Source organism: Chionomys nivalis, chromosome 24, assembly GCF_950005125.1.
Source record: "Chionomys nivalis chromosome 24, mChiNiv1.1, whole genome shotgun sequence".
In the NCBI taxonomy this organism is placed as follows: Eukaryota; Metazoa; Chordata; class Mammalia; order Rodentia; family Cricetidae; genus Chionomys; species Chionomys nivalis.
The window spans coordinates 912887-932296 of NC_080109.1; the positions used below are offsets into that span (position 1 = coordinate 912887).

At 35.5% G+C, this 19410-nt stretch overlaps 2 protein-coding genes across 5 annotated transcripts in view; one reads left to right on the plus strand and one right to left on the minus strand.

Annotated features, from left to right (window-relative positions):
- The window catches only part of Lrba (LPS responsive beige-like anchor protein), a 484014-nt gene that overhangs the window by 345178 nt on the left and 119426 nt on the right, over nt 1-19410 (minus strand). For all 4 annotated transcript variants that reach the window (XM_057757319.1, XM_057757317.1, XM_057757318.1 and 1 more), the window contains exons 32-34: nt 16047-16125; nt 14609-14742; nt 10017-10078 (exon numbers count right to left, since the gene is read on the minus strand). In XM_057757319.1, the coding sequence (XP_057613302.1) occupies nt 10017-10078; nt 14609-14742; nt 16047-16125 (275 nt within the window). The remainder of the gene's footprint in view (nt 1-10016; nt 10079-14608; nt 14743-16046; nt 16126-19410) is intronic.
- Nucleotides 11832-12026, plus strand: LOC130866069 (translation machinery-associated protein 7-like). The gene has a single exon (XM_057757323.1). It carries the CDS (start codon nt 11832-11834, stop codon nt 12024-12026), a length of 195 nt encoding a protein of 64 aa, XP_057613306.1.

Sequence of the window (19410 nt, forward strand, 5' to 3'; positions counted from 1 at the left end):
TTATATGGATGTCTAGTGCTGAAGTTAATTACAAGTAACCTAATAAAATAGAGCCATTATTATTGTGTAGCAAGTAACAGCCATAGGCTTAGAAGCAGAGCTCTTTATGCTGCCTTCTGCATGCACAGTCCCACAGCACACAACATTAAGAATTAAACATGTGGTAAATAAGGCTGTGCAGAAAACAGCAGCTTTTAACTAAAAGCAGAAAAGTTTCCTGCTGTTTAACCATTTGGGGTCTTCTATGCTGCACACCATCCACCATAAACGTATACTATGTAATTCATCGAAAAAAAATCAAGGTTAATATAAAATGAGATTTTAATTCACTGCTCAAGTTTAACTTCAAATAAACAATAATTGGAAAAATACATACATTTGGTTGGCATTAATCATAAGCAAGTAAGATTTATGTTTATGTTGTGGAATGATATGGCTTCAGAACTAAAATTATCTGAACATCATACTACACGGACCCATAAAACTCTAGTCTCAGATACTTAAACATATACTATAGAAGAAAGATACAAGTAATAATTTCTCATAGATGTTGAGCCAAGTACACATTTAATGACTTCGGTTGTGAAAAGAAGCAAGACTTTCAAACCAGAATGATTCAGTAATCTTCAAATATCAATACTCTTAATAATATGTCAGCTGATACCAGTACAGCACTGAATTCCAAATACATGCTTTGAGTAGACACCATGATGTAAGCCACCTACAATATAACTTAAATAGCAATATAAGTAACCTGAAAATCTGATGCTCTTACACCTGAAGCTTCTTGTGTCTCAACATGATGCTCAAGTCATGCTTAACAGAAATTGTATGTATTTAAATGTGCAATGTTCTGTTTGAGTAAATCTGTTTAGTTTAAGTGGTAAGATCAAGTAATGAACAACTATATCACCTTGTGTATTTAGCATAACTTTTGAAGCCAGAATCTTGTTGGGACCAATTGAGTCCTGGCCTTCAGCTGCTCTTCCCTGTCTAGAGCCTTCTAATTGAAGTTACTAAAAGCTGTGCCTTGCCTAGAGAATCAGAAGATAGGATTTTCACCTGTTGGCCATTGACTGCAGGGTATTTAAGCCTCCATGGTGCTATTAAAGAAGGACTTTTTGGTACCAGTGTTGGAAGGTCTGTGTGTTGGTCTGTCTCTGCATGTGTATTCTCAACCTCCAGCCCCTTGCCAGAAGCTCGCGAACTGGGTTCTAGCGCATAGAGCGCAGACGGGGGCCGCGGTGCGTGGCAGAATCTGATTCTTAAGAGAACTTTCTCCAACAAAATTCAAGTTGCAGATCATCAGGTTATACAAACTTGTGAAGATAATGATATATTCAGAAAGTTTTTTAAAGTTTTGGAAAAAAATGAAGCATGAATTAAGTTAAAATAAATGTGATATAAATGAGAAAGACTAACGTTTACAAAGGAAACATGCAAACATCAGATTCTTAACACATATCAATGTTTACACACTTGGCATGCTGTACAGGCTTTCCTAGGGAGAAATATCATTATAATAATAATAAGTGATGGAATCACCATGGCGTCTGTGGAAAAAGCCAATGTGACCCATAAATGTTATCTACATGGAAAGGAAGGCAAAAATTGCTGAGCTATGAGAAATTCTTAGAGAGTTAATATTTTATGTTTCAAGATGGAACAGGTTAGACAGGACATATAATTATAAAAATAATCTCAGAGAAGAAGAAATAGTGTTATTTTACTTTGTGAAGTAAAGCTATAAGACAAAAATTAAATTCCCAAAAGGAAAAAAAGAGACACTGAAAATACTAATAAAAGGAGAAAGAACCATCCAGAGAGATGGCTCAGCGGTTAAGGGCACTGTTCACAGCCTGATCGCGCTTCCTGCCAGAGGACCCGAGTTCCATTCCCAGCTTCCACACGGTGGCTCGCAGCCATCCATTCTGAGCTCCTGCACTCTCTTGTGGCATATGGGGAAAAAAAAAAAGAAGGCTCTGTGTGCTGGAAACACAAGTCAGCACTAATAACTTTAAATTGTGGCTACTTTGTTCCATGAGCAGTTCTGTATATTTTTATTAATATTAACTAACAAGATCTTAGTACATTCATAACACTAAATAAAAAATAAAGTCTTTAGAATATAAAAAAACTGATTCATTCAAGGTTAGAAAATTTGCTAGTCATCAATAGGATAAAAAATGTTTATAAATATTCAAAATCAGTCACCATGGCATTTTCTACCCTCAATCTTTTCTTTCAAAAAATGGTCAAAGTGATTTGCCTTTTTATCTTGCATAACTCAAAATGGAGACAACGATAATCTCAATACTGTTCCTGCATAAAATTGATGATTTTTTTGCTACCAAAAAAAGCAAATAACTAGTTTCAGGTCTCTGATTATGGCTTCATTAAGGACTAAGTCAATGTTCAGGCTTCATATTTAGTAAACATTGTTTGCAACTTCTAAACTCTCATGTCATAAAATAGTGGTATAACCAAAATGTAGGCACCATAAAGATACAACAGCTGGAATGCGTACCTGTAGTACCTGTCTTGAAGGTAATACAATATATTACATAACAACCTTATTTCAACAGCCACCGAAGTCAAGCAGTCAAACGCTTTAAAGAGAAGCAATGTGACCTGGATCATTAAAAGCTGTTAAGGCCAAATTTAACTAACTGCTTTGACTGAAATCCATTAGTGTACTAGAAGTATACTTTTATTAAAAGAAAATGTTATAGTTGAATATAGCTGAGCCTTTAAAGAGTCATCAAAGGATTTGACATCACACCAAGGAGATTTAAAACTAGTGTTAAGCTAACTTTCCTTAACACCACGAGCAGACTCATTTAAAGCTGGAATTGGAAGGTGAGCAACAACCAGTAACAACTAAGAAACAGAGACACTGACCTGCATTCCCAGTCACATTAAATTCAAAGAGAAATGCCATACTCTGGCTATTCCCATTTGTGTTCCTCCCTTTTCCTCTCTTCTTAATCCAAAATTTAAAAGAGGAGTTGTAAAACAGCAGGGAGTCAAATTAAAACACACTTTATTTCCAAATGTCTCCATCCTCACAAGCTGACTTCCTGTCAGGAAGAGTTCCATTTCACTGAATACCCCAATCAGCAGGGAACTTGCAGAATTAAGTGCCAGTTGATATTACTTTGTTTTGCATTTACCACCCTTGAGAATAATGTTCAAAGATGTCGTTACATAGTCAGCATGGTCTCATCCTTCTGACTAGACGGCCAAGCCACAGGGTGTACTGCCCATTCCACAAAATGTACCTTTCAAAGTTATGTTTTCTAAAACCTAGTGTGCTGGTGAATCAACGGGATGCCTGTATTTCAAATTAAGCCCGGTATGGAAAATGAAATTATGTTTTTCTTTGGCTGTAAAAAGCACTTTAATTAATATCAAAGGAGAGTCTACATCAAAACATTAATAAAGAGCACTGTTCAGTGTATGCTCACTGACCTATCATTTGATTTAAACATTTTTAGACACATTTTGTTCTTGCAAAATGTTACTTTACACTTGATTTACTTTGATTTTTGTATGTGCTAGCTGTTATATGAAGATATATGTTCCCACCTTCAAATGAAGTTTTTTTTTTTTATAAAGTTCTGGAACAATTCAAAACATTAGCTGGTTATTAAGCATTAAATAGTTAACAAGATTATGTCTCTTTTTTAATTACTAGCAATTCTAAGATTTTTATGATCAATTCAACTACCCTCCATAGCTCTTGGCAACTTCCTATCTACGCTGGAAAGGTCTTTTCTGCCATCTTATAAGGTCAACTGTTTACACTGCACGAAATTTAAATTAGCTCTGGATGCTTCAAAGAGAATATCTATTCTTTCACTTACTGCATGTTCCACTTACAAGTTCCCACAGTTGCTTTATGGCAGAGCTGGGTGATGACACTGGAAAATTTTTCCTCCCCATATTAATGGCACGAACTATGCTATTGATTCTCATTTCATAAGCCATCAAAAGATCATAGGTAATGACAATAACAAAAGCTCAGAAACAGCCCATTTATATATCCACTAATTTTCTAAAAGTATATTCTAAATAAGATGTAGAAAAAAAGCAAAAAGGGAAGGAATAAGATAATAAAAATGTAGAAATATAAAACTATATTAATTCTGGTTGAACTATGGTAGATATAAACCACTCTTAAAGAAATAAATTGCCCCCCCAAAGTACTATTTACCTTGTAAAAAAAGTTGGTTACAAAAAAACCTGAATATTTACAGAATGTGAAAGAATATTTCAACATTTAGTACATCTTCTAAATCTGCTGCTATGCAAACAGCTTTGAGCAAGGAGAAGAAAAATACTTATTTCTTTCCACTTAAATATAAAAATCCAGCCACACACCAATATAGTAATTGATTTATATAAGCGTGTCATTTTTCAAGAACCTGAGATTCACTATTTCTCACATTCTCTACAGGTGTGGTGCATGAAATGAATGTTAGGCTTAGGCCAACGAAGTGGCTTACAAATAAGATTAGTAGTCAGAGCGAGAGAGAGACAGAGTCAGAGACAGAGAAGAAAAAATAAGAGAGGAAGGAAGGGAAGGAGGGAGGTCATGAGGAGCTAGCATAGAGTCAGGGGCCTGTAATTCCAACACTTTGAAACTAAGGCAAGATTACTAGCTCTAGACCAGATTGGGCTAACACAGTGAGACCAGAGATCAAAAAACAAAAATATAAAAGGGAAAGAAAGTCATCACCTCCTTCTCACTAAGACCTAAAGTTCATCAGTTAATATGTACTCAAAATGTATCATGTCCTTCCTTCAAAGTAGAGCAAGAATTCAGATTTCAAATTAGTCTTTCAGAGTACAGTAAAATTAGAATAAGAATTTCTTAAGATGGACTCTGCTTGTTAGAGAAAAACTTTCCAATGACTGCAAAACACAAGAATTAATATAAATGAGGACACCTTACCTAAATAGGCATGCATACTAATCTATTCAGCCACTATCTAGTAAATGTGATCTGGTTGTTATCATAATACGTATGACAGGAAAAAGGGGACAAAAACTGTAATATAGTATAAGTACTAAAACAGCTTATAGATTTATCAATTTAACTTCAACCTTTGCACTTAATTTGCGTACCAAATATTGGAGGCAGACAAGCCAAAAATTGACAATGAGTAAAAGCTAATGTAATTTGGAGCCATTTTTATCTTAATTTACAGAAAAAGCAAACACATTTAAAGGGCATTATAACAGAATAAACACATACTAAGTTTGTGACTGGGAAGAAAATCGGCTCCTGTACAATCAAAGCAGTCATTGGTTATGTCACTACACTATTGGTACAACGTGCTAGCAACTCCAGAATTTGAGGCTGAGGCAGGAGGATAACAAGATTCAGGTTGGACTAAGATATACAGGAAGACCCTACCTCAATCCACATCCCCCGTTTTCAAGAAACCAAATTTAAAAAAAACATAAAAAGTTTTTGGTAATATCCCTTACTTATTTAACAAACATTTAATGAAATTTTTCTGCAAAGTATCACAGATTATTGTCTTTAGGCCTTTAAGGCCTTTATAAATAAATATACACCTAAGTTAAATGCATAATTGAATAAAAACAATATATGAATATTATTATATAATTATGTAATATATTGTATATTCTATGATTATATAATATATAATAATATGTGAATATTTATAATATATAATTATATAACTATGTAATATATATAATTTCCTATTAATATATGCTGTTCTGATCCTATCTTCTAGACTTCATACTAACACCTGAGCAGAATCAAATTATGATTACAATAAAAATTCATTTGGGGGTGTCAGGTAGTTGACTTCAGGCTGGACACATAGCTCAATCTGTAAAGCATTTGCATGAAAGCCCTAAACATACACTAAACAATCCTTAGCACGGCATAAACCAGGCTTCACAGTGCATACTGATACTCCGAACTATCAAGAGACTGAGACAGGAGGTTGACAAATCTGAAGTTCACTTGTGTTAAGATAGAAAGTACCACCAGGAGAGCCTGAGCTACTTAGAGTGACCATCTCAAAATAAGAAGAACAAAGTTATCATTTATAAGAGGAGCTAGTAAAGAAAGAAAAATCATGTGCCAAGACAGAAAAATGATGGCACATTTGGGTAACTTTAAGAACTTCAAGATGACAGTAAAGGACTTTCAAGCCCCACCTCTCGAAAAACTAAATCACAAAACAATGGGCGCGCTGTTCTGTTATTTACTAGTTTGTGTGACTTGCCTACTCTTAAGATAACCGTCATGATCATGAAAAGGAGTGTTTGTGCACTACAAGGGCAAGGACAAGAACATTAGTATCATAGATTCCACAGAGATCAGTTCAAACTAGAGAAGCAGAACTTACTAGACCAAAGGAAAACTACAGAAAGAAAAGTAACATTCTACTAATAGTCAAACCAAAGAATGAACATAATGACATTTTAAAACCTATAATGATGCTGATTGCTATGTGACTATTAGCCGTTGTTTAAGTGGCAATTCTAAGACACAAACCTCGAGTGAAAACCAAAAAAAACAAAAAAACAAAAGAAACATTATCATTACCTTCATATGAAGAAAAGATTTCCAAACTATGCATAATGTCGATTTAAATATTTTTTTAATCAGGCTGAACATTTAAGTAAACTTTTTCTGCTAATTAATAACTCAGACAGGATGCCAAGCCGGACTACATGGTGCTGCTAGTTTTTCTATATACTGTATGCATTTCTGATCAATGGGAAAAGAATAGATGACCTGGCAGAAGGCTCAGACAATAATATGTGATTTACAGGACATGAATGCCACTACCACAAGATTTATCTGACAGCCCTCTCCGATAGTGGACTGTTGAGTATCCGATGGAATGATTTCTAGTCGAGAAAGTCTACTACTGAGTAGCCATACACATTATTTATTTATTAGATGTTTTGGGTTGAAACCATTTTTAAATGATGCACTTCACAATGCACAGCCATAAATTCAGCTTTAAGCCCGAGAAGGGAGGTGGTGTTATTGGAATGCATGTCAGACTGAATTAGGATGAGCAGCACAACACTTTTATAAAGTGGCCTTGAATGCAATGTCAGTTCTTTCAAAAATGATATTAATGTCAAATGAGCAAGATACAAGCACTTTATACAGCACTGAAGTAATATTACTTCAAATACTTATTTAATATTTTCTTTAGACTCATTCTTAACTGGCTTATCCACAAACACAACACAAGAGGCCATTACTACATTACATTTTTTCAGACAAACTGAGTTTGAAATATAGCTGAAAACTTTTCAACTTTTTGTGTCTGTCTAGAAATATGTACTTCTCTAAAGACTGAATACAGTTATATTTTCAGTAAAGCAATTTGATCTGAGGATGTGGCTCAGTGGCAGAACCCTTGCTAATATGTGTAAGGCCTGACCAAGATTTATTCCTGAGCACTAAAAAAAAATTAATTAAAAAAAAAATCAGTGTTTAGAGCTTATGTATAACTTATTTTATATGGTATTCAAGTGTTGAATTAATTCAACTAACTTTACTCAAAAGCAAAATATTGGATATTAAGAGAGTTATTTAAGCCTACTAAAATGGTCTAAATGTTTTAAATAGGATAAACTATAGAATGATGCTTAATCAACTAGTAACAAGGAAAGAGTAAAAATGTCATGTTGGTCAGAGCTTTAAAGACTATACAGTGATCCATTTTGTCTACTGACAGCAAGTCACATATGATCAGCTCTTACTACTTAAACTGAGACTATAATTATATTTTGTAATAAAGTATGGTTAAGTACCCTGTCTTTAAAAATTCAAAAAGAAAATAAGTTGTGAATGAGCTCAAGAAAAATAATCAGAATATAGCAGACTGCCATGAAATTAACACCAACTAATTTGTAAAGTTCTAAATCAAATTTGCAGATGTTAAGCTCATAAGCATATCCCATTATTTATGTGATGAAAAAGGAGTTTTTGACCTGATCTTTTGATCTTTGGCACTCAATGCTCTCCATCTCCTCTTAAAAAATTAATTAAAAATTTAGCAAGATGGTAGCATTTTACTTCCCACCCTATCTCACACTAAAAAAAATTATCAATCAAACTCAAGACATCCCCACCCAGTATCTGCAAAATGTCCTCTCAAAATTTAATTTCATATCTCTTCAGCTTTCATGTAGAAAAAGACAGTTCACTTCTTAACAAAATAAATCACTTTTGTGAGTACCAAGTTGACCTCTTTGAATTAGGAAAATTCAAAGTGAAAAATGTAATTATCACCCTGGAACAATCTGTATACATCTGGAGCTAATTCTAGCTTCATTTTTCACATCATTTTTCACACTGTGTTACATCTTGTAGAGATGTCATGGGACTTTTGAAGAACTCATAAAAAAAGTGCTGAGAACTTCAAATACCCAACAATGTGTGTTATTCAAGCATATGCCTTGAGAATTTCTGATTTTCAAGACTTTCTCTTCTAAGTGATCTCCATATGCCATTTGATCAGATAAGCATTAAGCAATACTGTGACATCCATGACAAATAGGTGTTATCAAGTGTCATTCTTTATCTTTGCAGCGTCTGACATCCAAATACATAATGTGCTACATTTGAAGTAGCTTTTATTCAAACCAAATTCAATCCTAAACTGAAAGGTGAAACTTCGCTATGGAAATTTACACATGAACCAACTAGATCGCTATACACAACAGAACCACAGCCGTAGGACGAAACTGGGAGGACTAAAGAAGAGGTACCTTCGAGCAGGTATAAACTGTATGCGTGGCTTCCATCCAAGAAATAAACAATCAATCATTAAAATCAGAAGGCCTAATGACACACTTTACCAAGTAGCTTTTGAGAAAGAGCATTCTAAAAAAAAATGGTTAAACTATAAAAACAGAATACTCACAAAATCTAAGACTAATAGGCCTCTTAAGAAATGTAACTGCTCTTTACAAGGTCATTATAAAATTCCATTAGCTATAATCTCTACAAGTAATTATTCTTATTCCACTTTATTGATAACAAAGAGTATTGATTTTTCACACCTTCTATGATTCTTTAATTTGTATTCATGAAATGTCCATCAGCACAGTCTAAATAAATTTGGCAACATAGGCACTAAAATGAATAAATCGATGCAAAAAAACATTAATTTTGTATTATCCTTATTCTTTAGGCAAGTAAACCATGAGAGTTGTAAATGAAGGTCAAAGGTGTTGAAATGGGTCAAAACCCTTGACCTCTAAAGCAATACCCTTCCTATTAAAAAAGGCTATTTTAAAGTTTTAAGTAGAGGAATTTACTACCAGCAAGATCCCACTTTAAAAAGACTACAAAAGAACTCAATAAAAACAAACAATCATTTGTTTATTTGAAAACCAGAAAACAAAACATCACAGGATTTATCATTTTTAATTTAAAAATTATTAAAGCTAAACACAAGGTTTCTATACACTGGAATCAATCTTGCTCTGAGGAATTCGTTTTGTACATCTTTACGATGATGGTTGCTACATCTTCGATGATATTTTCCCAAGTCTACTGTGTATGTCAAAAATAATTAGCAATGACAAGGATTCAAAATTATTTATTACTCATTTTATAACCCCTGCACAAAAGGGAGGCAAACCCATGGATCCCAGGGGAATCAGAGTGGCACCCCACAAAGTACATAAATAAAGCTATTTCTAGAACACAGAGTAAAGACAGTCACGTCAAGATCAAATGATTCAAGTATTTTAGTATAATTCTAAAAACTATCTTTTTCTCATTTATCTAAATTCTCTATCAGCTCATGCTTCAAAATCATCTATACATATATTTCATATATAAGAAATCATTTTAAGGCAGAAATTAAACTTATTTTCACACAGCATACAAAACTTTGCCACAAAAACCTGATAAGGCAGGAATGACTTCACTGTCAAACGAATGCACATGAAGATGGACTTTTACTTTGACATTTAATCTTGTTTGTACCCACCTGAGAGCACAGCAGCATAACCAGCTCCACAACTGAACTACTGGACTTCATGCAAACAAGACCTATTTAAAAGAGAAGGTTATTCAAAAACCACAAAGTTTAAAAAAAAAAAAAAAAAGGCAGAGATCAACTTTTTATTTTTGTCCAGATTCGATTTAAGCGAAAATGTTCATGTGCTAAGAACTATACCTGTACTCTGTAACTACTTTAAAGCAGGTACCAAAACTACCAGTTCTGTAAACTTTAACTTTCGAAATGCCCAAACATTTACTATGACTTCCACAGTAACGTTTCACAACACCCATGGAAACGCAGCATATGCCATGCTGACCGTGGTCATCTACATTTTGCTTGGGAAAGCTGATCATTACACATGCAGAGAAGGGAAATGACTCCTGACCTTTGCTTTCTCCACCACACTCTCTCCCTTCAACCCTCCAGCTATCAATCAAGTTTCCATTTTGTTTCATGGCAGCAGACATCCCAAACACTCTTATTAGTACCTTGACCTCCGACCTCACACTAAACCTTAACAGAAATGCAAGCCATTGTCTGCTATATATTCCTCATTTCCTATAAACTAATTATTTACATTTTCCTTTCTATGTTTTGTTTTAGATTAACTAAAAATGTCCTTAGGAAGGAACTTTTATATCATTAATGACCATCTAAAGAGTTATTTAGTTTAAATCCCCAATATAATCAAAGAGCAGTTCAAAGAATTTGCTATAGCTAATATATTTAGAAGGTAATTCCAATAATTATGAGGATTGGATAACCCAATAAGATTATAATGATCAAAAACTTATAACTGATAATTCTGTATTCACTAACTCCTTGTGACATTTAAAAGCCCTAAAATAGTACCTTTCTTACTCCATTAAAGCTCTTGCACATGTAGAGGACCGAGTCTCTACCTCTTATCTTTATGCTCTGTAGTTTTCCTTCTTTTTAAATATAATAATCCCTCAGCTGAACAGTGGCACAGGTTGGCATTTTGAAGCTTTACCAATACCTTTCATTTTCTGTTTAAGAAGTGAGAACCATTTTTCCCAGGTCTAGAAATGACAGGAGTGATGCTGGCAGTGCACATAAGTCAGCTAAGAGCACTTTTGTGCTGCGTGCACTAGGCAAGCAGGTCATTAAATAATGCATGAGTTTGCAACGCTAAGATGGTTTTAAAACACCTCACTCCAACGCTGCCAAGCAGGAGAGAAAGGACAGAGCTACAGTCTCTCTTGTCTGGCCTAGGTAACTGTTGTCTGAAACCTAGTTACTTCTCAAAATGTAACCCAAATACAAGCCCAGTTTCAAAACCTAGTCCTCTTGCTGAGAGTGAGAGAAAAAGTCTCCAGGGAAAAGCAAACCAATTGGTTACACAAGACCATTTGATTAGTCCTGAAAATATAAATAAAAATATCATATAGGCTAAGCAGATAATTAGAAATATACAACAATTAATGAAAAAAGAGGCTATAAATTTGAAAGAATGTAATGAGGGTCATATGGGAAGGTTTGGAGGTAGGAAGGAGAAGGAAGAAGTGATGTAATTATGATCTCAAAAATAAAGGAAAATTAACAAAAAAAAACTAATATCGCATAGTGCATCAATTCTGAACCCTTCACAGTTAGGTAGTTAATCCTCATTGGATTCATTAATTAATTAATTACCTCCACAGGAACCAGAATTACCACCTCTGGATTCTAGTCTGGACCTTTTCACATCTGTTCACATGTATAATGAACAATAGTGATAGAAATTAGAAAGGTTGGGCTTAGGATCAGGGTCTAGAGAAGGGGGTGTCTGGAGGCGCCATGTCGGGCCGGGAAGGTGGCAGAAAGAAGCCCCTGAAACAGCCCAAGAAGCAGGCCAAGGAAATGGACGAGGAAGATAAGGCTTACAAGCAGAAACAAATAGAGGAGCAGAAGAAACTCGGGGAGCTAAAAGCCAAGGCCACGGGGAAGGGACCCCTGGCCACAGGTGGAATTAAGAAATCTGGCAAAAAGTAAGCTGTTCCTCATATCTGAGATGAAGGTGACCCTCTTCCATTCCTATTTAAACATCTGGATTCCCTGCCATAACATCTTTGCCATCTACAGCTAGAATGAAGTGTTATCCTGGAGCCTGTTAAACATCTGGATCCCCTACTATAACATCATTGCCACCTATAGTTAGAATGAAGTGTTATCCTGGAGCCTGTTGTACATTGTAATAAACTTTTGTAAAAAAATAATAATAATAATAAATAAATAATACAATGGCAAAAAAAAGAAATTAGAAAGGTTTATACAATGTTCTTTGATCTACCATACATACAGGTATTTCAATACTTATACAGAAAATTACATGTATGTGCATTTGTTTGTTTTCAGTCTTATTTTAGAATGGCATAGCACATATTATCTTTATATTCAATATAAAGATAATAAAGAAAACATACACTGAAGAATTGATTGTTGAGAAAAAGAATGATAGTGAAAGCTCACGTTTACTTGAACAATTAATGTGGCTTTGCACAAACACCAAAACAAAACCATGAATAAAGATAAAAGTTCATAAGTGGATATACTACTTTAAAAATAATTATTTAATATATGAAACAAAAATTAGGCTTTGAAAATTCTTGCAATTCAGATTTCCAAGCATTTTTTAACTCAATTATTTTCAAATTATATTATTTTAATAAATAAGTATCCTTTAGAATAACATCAAGTAGTCTATTATTAAATAACTTATTGATGCATAAAACTTAAATGAAGTATTTCTAAAATTACAATTTCTTTTCAAATGAATTCATTACTACTGTTGAACTCTGGAAATGAAATCATGCATCATTAAATGTAAATTAATATTTAGGACACTGAAGAAGAAATGGGGATTTCTTACCAAGATACTTGGGCTTTAATAAATTATAAGTACTTACCTTACAGTATCAATCTTGCCCAAAAACAAACGAAACTCAATAATTATAACACAATCATATTCAAACAAAAATATTAATTCTGATTATCATAAAGGTTCTCAAGCTTGACTTATACAATCTCTAGTTCAGGGACAGCAGCTGATATTTTACAAGTTAACCTATTAAATTAGTTGTTTTGAGATAGTTTCTCATGTAGCCCAGGTCAGGTATAAAACTCCCTATTTGGGGGCTTCCACTTCTCAACTGCTGGGATTTCCAGTTCTACTGGTAGTCTCACCACTACAAGGCTTACGTTCTTAAATAGAGTCAGTTGTTGAAAAAGGTGTTTTCTGTTGAATTGATTCCTGTCGCCTGAGGAAACTCAGGGTGAATCTTCCTTCATCTAATTGAGTCATCTTCTCTAATATTTCGAAAAATTTCCTACATAATGCCTCAAGCCAAAAAGAAGGAAAGAAGGAAGAAGGGAGAGAGGGAGGAAAGGAGGGAAGGAATGAGACAAGGAAAGGAAGGAGGGAGGGAGGGAGAAAGGGAGGGAGGGAGAAAGGGAGGGAGAAAGGGAGGGAGGGAGGGAGGGAGGGAGGGAGGGAGGGAGGGAGAAAGGGAGGGAGAAAGGGAGGGAGAAAGGGAGGGAGAAAGGGAGGGAGAAAGGGAGGGAGAAAGGGAGGGAGAAAGGGAGGGAGAAAGGGAGGGAGGGAAGAAGGAAGGAACTACTATCCTTGATCCATTCTATAAGTAGCAAAGTAATTAGTCTCCTCAGCAATCTTCCTTTACATGCTACTTAGCGAGACAACTACAAAGCACCCTACTAAAGTAGACCTAGTCACCTAAGTATGATATGAGCAGGGAAATTTACAATAGCATTGTTACTTGTAAAAATAATAATGCAATCCACATTACTAATATGTGGCAAGATATGGCTGTTACTATGGGTGGGGGGGCCGGAGTTTGAGACACAGTTTCTCTGTATAACAGCCCTACTGTCCTGGAACTCACTATTGTAGACCAGACTGGCCTGAATTCAGAGATCTTCCTGCATCTGCCTCCCAAATACTGGGATTAAAGGTGTGCACTACCAAACCCAGCTTCTATAGATCTTAAATTCAAGTAAAACCCTGATACACCGCTCTCATAATTCTCTACCCCATGGTTAATTTGATTGTACTAAAAATTGTACTAATTGATCTAAAATTGAAACTCAATAATAAAACACTTGCATAGCATGTGCACGTTCAACCTCTATAACTAGAAAACAAACACTACTGCTTTGGCTTAATACTTTTATACTTCATCCAAATTGCTGGTTAAAAAAACTAAAAAAGCCAGGCGGTGGTGGCGCATACCTTTAATCCCAGCACTCGGGAGGCAGAGGCAGGCGGATCTCTGGGAGTTCGAGGCCAGCCTGGTCTACAAGAGCTAGTTCCGGGACGGGCACCAAAGCTACAGAAAAACCCTGTCTTGAAAAACCAAAAAAAAAAAAAAAAAAAAAAAAAAAACCTAAAAAAAGCAAAACTAAAATATTAAAATATAACAGATTTGTGATAAAGTCTTCAAAAGTCACAGGCACCTGAGGGCCTCGCCAATGGTGAAAATATTTAAGAAGATGCAGACATTTCTCATGCAAGCATATAGCTTTGTAATGTAAAGAAATAATAAAGGAAAGGCACCTACTTGTTCCTTCTATAAGCAGTTCCTGTCCGTGACTACCCAGAAGTGTCCGAGAAAGGAAAGGTGCAAAATCCACAAAAATCTCTCGCAGCAGAGGAGCCGCCTTCTCCAGTGCGTGCTCCAGCCTCTCGGTGATGCTAACAGAGAGATGATGAAAGTTATCAGCTTTCCTCCTAAAACATCCTCTTTCACATGGACTGATTCCGTTCCAGTCCCCAAAGACAGCCTTGACTAACACCGTTGCAAGCATCAGTTCTTACTGGAAGCTGCAACTCACCAGTTAGGAGCACTTTTTTAAAATTACATTATAACCCAAACTAACCCAAGACCTCATCTAACTGATCTGCTCATCAAACTCTGCTATGAGTATGCTAGCAGTATCTTGAGAGCAAAACTCATGTCTTCATCTCTAAGCTGTCTGTTGTAGCACGCAAACATTTCTAAAAAGCAGTTCCTACTTTTATAGAAGTGATATCAATTTCTTACTAATATGATCTGTGACCTCATTAAAAAATCAGACTATACATTAATATTCATCTCGATTAACATGTTAAGCTTGCATGAGAGAACATGTATGTTCACATATAATTTATCATACACTTTTAGTGAGTTTACAACATTGGCAGGAATGTTGCACTTCAGGGACCTGACAAGCACGCGGGGCTTTATACAGCCAACAAATCAGCAGCCACTGTTTGTCTCAGCTCACAACAGTACCTACGGCTTATACTCCAATAGCGCAGCTCCTGCTGAAATTCCAGACACCCCCCACACACAAACACACAGTTATCTCCCTGTGTCTCACAAAACCTAGTAAGCCTGTGTGATCCCACAAATATACACCTATCCCAGAAGTACTTCTCTGCCCTGGGGAGACAGAGATCTGACAGTTATGGTAAGAAAAACCAAGAATTCCTAGACCACATAGAGTTTAACGGTTGAAAATAAATCTATAAATTTCAAATTTAAATTTTAAGACGTACATTCTAAATTAGAATTGTAAGAAAAAGCAAAAATATATGAAGATACATTAAAAATGTGGTCATAATTGAACAGACATCATCACTTTAACACGTTAAAAGAAACAATAGATTCCTAACAACTCAGAATTATTTTAGCTCTTTTTTTTTTTTTTTTTTTTTTTTGACCAGGCTGGTCTCGAACTCACAGAGATTCGCCTGCCTCTGCCTCCCAAGTGCTGGGATTAAAGGCGTGCGCCACCACTGCCCGTCAGAATTATTTTAAATATTCACCATGAGCTCATAAAAATATTTGTCATAAATGAAGCATTTTTATTACAAGTAGACATTTCTCATAAACATTTTACAACAAAAATATTTTGAAATAAAAAATATTTTCTAAAGTATTTGGGGGAAGGGAGAAGAAAGGGTGGGTCTTGAAAAACCACAAATTTCAGTACCCAAGTGAGCAGCATAAATACCTCATGTGTGCGACTGGATCCTGTGGGACAGAGCCAACCGCTGGGACTGAAGGCAAGTTTGCATTAGGTGATCTACTTCCTATAAGAGAAAAATAAGCACTTGACAGTAATTTTCTGGTTTTAGATACAAGAATTCAAACAAATATACTCTTTTCAGCAGCCAATAAGAATGTGTTACAATGTACTTTTTCAAAATATATCACAGTTTAGTAAAGACTTTTAATAAATCAATGTTTTTCCTTAAATATTTCTATGTAAGGCCATTGTGCTAGGCAACCCTCCTTTCCAAGGGGTATGGAAGCAGACAAGTATTGATAAAATTAGATCCACTAAGTTAGGTTCAATTTCTCTTATTTGATACCAACAGGAACTAACAAGCAAAATCTTTCTCCTCAATGAAGTAAAAATTAAAAAGTCAAAATTCCTAATTTAGCATTAAATATTTGTACTACTATCACCAAGAGCATAACCATTTAGTCAGTCATCAGAGAACTTGTGCTATAGCATGATTGATCAAGAGTCTAACGTAACAAACAATCCATGGACACTCGAGGAACGGTTCTTAGTTATTTCAATGCCATTTGCACTCTCTCATATGAGTTTTCATTTATAATATGACTTGTTTCAATTCCCATTTGTATCTATGAATTGTTTGTCAAGTAATTCTCTATTAGTCAATAATGTACTGCTGAATTTGAGCAGTGCTTTTGTGGTTGTTCCTGGCCCACTACAAAATTAAGAGCCATAGTCATCCGAAGGTAAAAATGGTGAAAACCAAAGAAAAGTTATTAACTATAAATTTGTACAAAGAATAACCCATGGCCACGTGAACATGGCTATGCACACGGGTAATGACAGCACTCGGGAGGCAAAGACAGAAGGTACACTGCAGGTTCAAGAACACTCTATACCACATTAAGGCATCCTAGTGCAGCCGGAGCTACACAGCAACACTAGGGGGAGAGGGAGAAGGAAGAGGAAGAGGAAACAGAGAGGAAGAGTATAAGAGAGAGAGACAATTGGCTGGGCAGTGGTGCCGCACGCCTTAAATCCCAGCACTCAGGAAGCAGAGGCAGGGGGATCTCTGTGAGTTCAAGACCAGACTGGTCTACAAGAGCTAGTTCTATAACAGGTGCCAAAGCTACAAAGAAACCCTGTCTCAGAGGGGGGGGGGCGTGAAGGGAGGGGAGGGGAGGGGAGGGGAGGAGAGAGAACTTCCCTACTCGGAATATAATAACAATAATCACTTCATCCACAGATGATTTCCCAAATCTGTTAGAACTAGGAGAAAGAAAATAAAATTTAATATTTATTCATTTACTTATTTGATTACCATATTTTAAATGGCAAATAACTTAAATCAAGATGTGCCCTAAATCTACCAATTATAGTTATTAAATACGAGAGAACTTTTGGTAGACTTAGGATTCCAAGTAAACGAGCACCTGACAAGGTACAAACATAACACGGCAGACAAAACGACACAGAGCAAAACGGTGGCAGTCATAGTCCCAGCACCGATTAGAATCAAATGATGAAATGAAAAGCCAGGCAACAATGAAAACAGCAAGAAAAAGAGGAAAGGAAAAGTCAGATACAAAAATCAAAATGAATGAAGAAAAGAAAACCAACCCCACAAAGATGGCAAGGAATAACTGGAAATAAATAAATTATTTAAGAAAGCAACACAAGTTGACCAGGCTTATAGCAAAATAGTACACTGCATACTTAACATGTATGAAGCTCTTGTCCACAGAACTAAATCAATTAATTAATTAAGGCAGTTATAGAATAATAGTAAATACTTAAAAATTCTAGCTCAACAAAGAAAACACTGAGAAGTTATTTGAAAAACACTGGCATCACCAACTGAACAAAATTTGAGCAGTAGGGAAGCAAAAGGACAGATTATGGGTCAGGCCAATAAGATGCAATATAAAATTACACATTTGGGAAATGGTTACAAAAGACTTCCAGACAGCAAATTAATTTGGAATTCCCCATTCGTACCATGGATTTACAGAAAACAAAAGATCACACATACACCTTCGCTCTCCTATGTTTCTCATCTCCATGCGATTTGAAATGTGAAGGGCATACTTGAAAGTGGCCAGAAGTCTAGCAGGGTGGTATGTGCCTATGATTCTAGCACTCAAGAAGCTGAGAAAACTCGGGAATTCAGAGTCAGCTTGGAGAACATAGGAGGCCCACTTGCCCTCAAAACTCTAAGAGCTATCATCTGGAGAGAGGGCTGCACTGTTAGAAGCATGTACTATTCTTACAGAAGACCTCAGTTCAATTTCCAGTACCCATGTCAAGAGGCTCACAGTCACCTGTAACTCCAGATCCAGGGAATCTGGCACCTCCGGCCTCTGCAGGCATCAGAAGATCCTATTTACTCTGTACTATAAACTGAAGTTAAAGAAGACTACCTTTGGAACAAGAGGAACGTCTCATACTGTCATGCCTTCTCTGGGGGTATACTGAGGAATTCTTAAAAACAGAATTTTTAAATGGCTGCCAATTTCATAAAACAATAATAGCTACTGTCTTTTTATAAAAAGCTAGTCAAGAAAAAGCACAACACTTTGAGTATGGATAAAGTTGCACATATTTGTATACTTAAACCAAGATCACTATTTTTTTTCTAGGAAGAGAGAGCTGTAGGGGTATACACAAAGCAACCATGTTCTTTCTACTTTCTTCTACAAATTTGAAACTAATCTAAAAACCAAAGTGTAATGATGCTTAAATTTTTTTGATAAAATAAAAGCCTAAGCCACACATGCAATACTATTACAGCGACTTTGTCTTTCCAGGTGAATTTTTAACTTAATGCTTACTGTTTTCTATATATGAAAATAAAATGTGTACTCCTCATGAACTCTTAGAAAGTAGTTGATATGGGCTAGGGAGCTAGCTCAGTGGTTCAGTTCTCAAATCAAAAGGAAAAACAAAAAGACACTAAAAATAAATTCTAAAAGAGAAATCAAATTTGTGATGGTTCCAGAGTTCTCAAGCACAGCAGAAGTGGGGGTATTCTTTGCTATACATTTGGTTGAAGGCCAGCTTAGGCCACATGAGGCCCAGTAGTATAACTCACGGAATTAATCAAGTAACTTTGCAGTGTGCTCTCTTAGCTACACAGAGACTATATGCTTTACATAGTTACAATTGAATGGTAAAGTATCGATTTTCTTTAGCATACTATAGCATTTTCTAAGAAGTAGTTGCATTTCAAACTATAAAAGAAAATTTGGTTAAGACAAGTAAAATAAAAATAAAAAGTAGGGCTGGATATGTAGATACATTGATACAGTGCTTGTCTCCCACAGTACCCCTGGTCTCTCTCCAGCACAACAGA

Excerpts from the sequence above, each read along its gene's own strand:
- LOC130866069 (XM_057757323.1), top strand. The coding sequence starts at position 11,832 with ATGTCGGGCCGGGAAGGTGGCAGAAAGAAGCCCCTGAAACAGCCCAAG.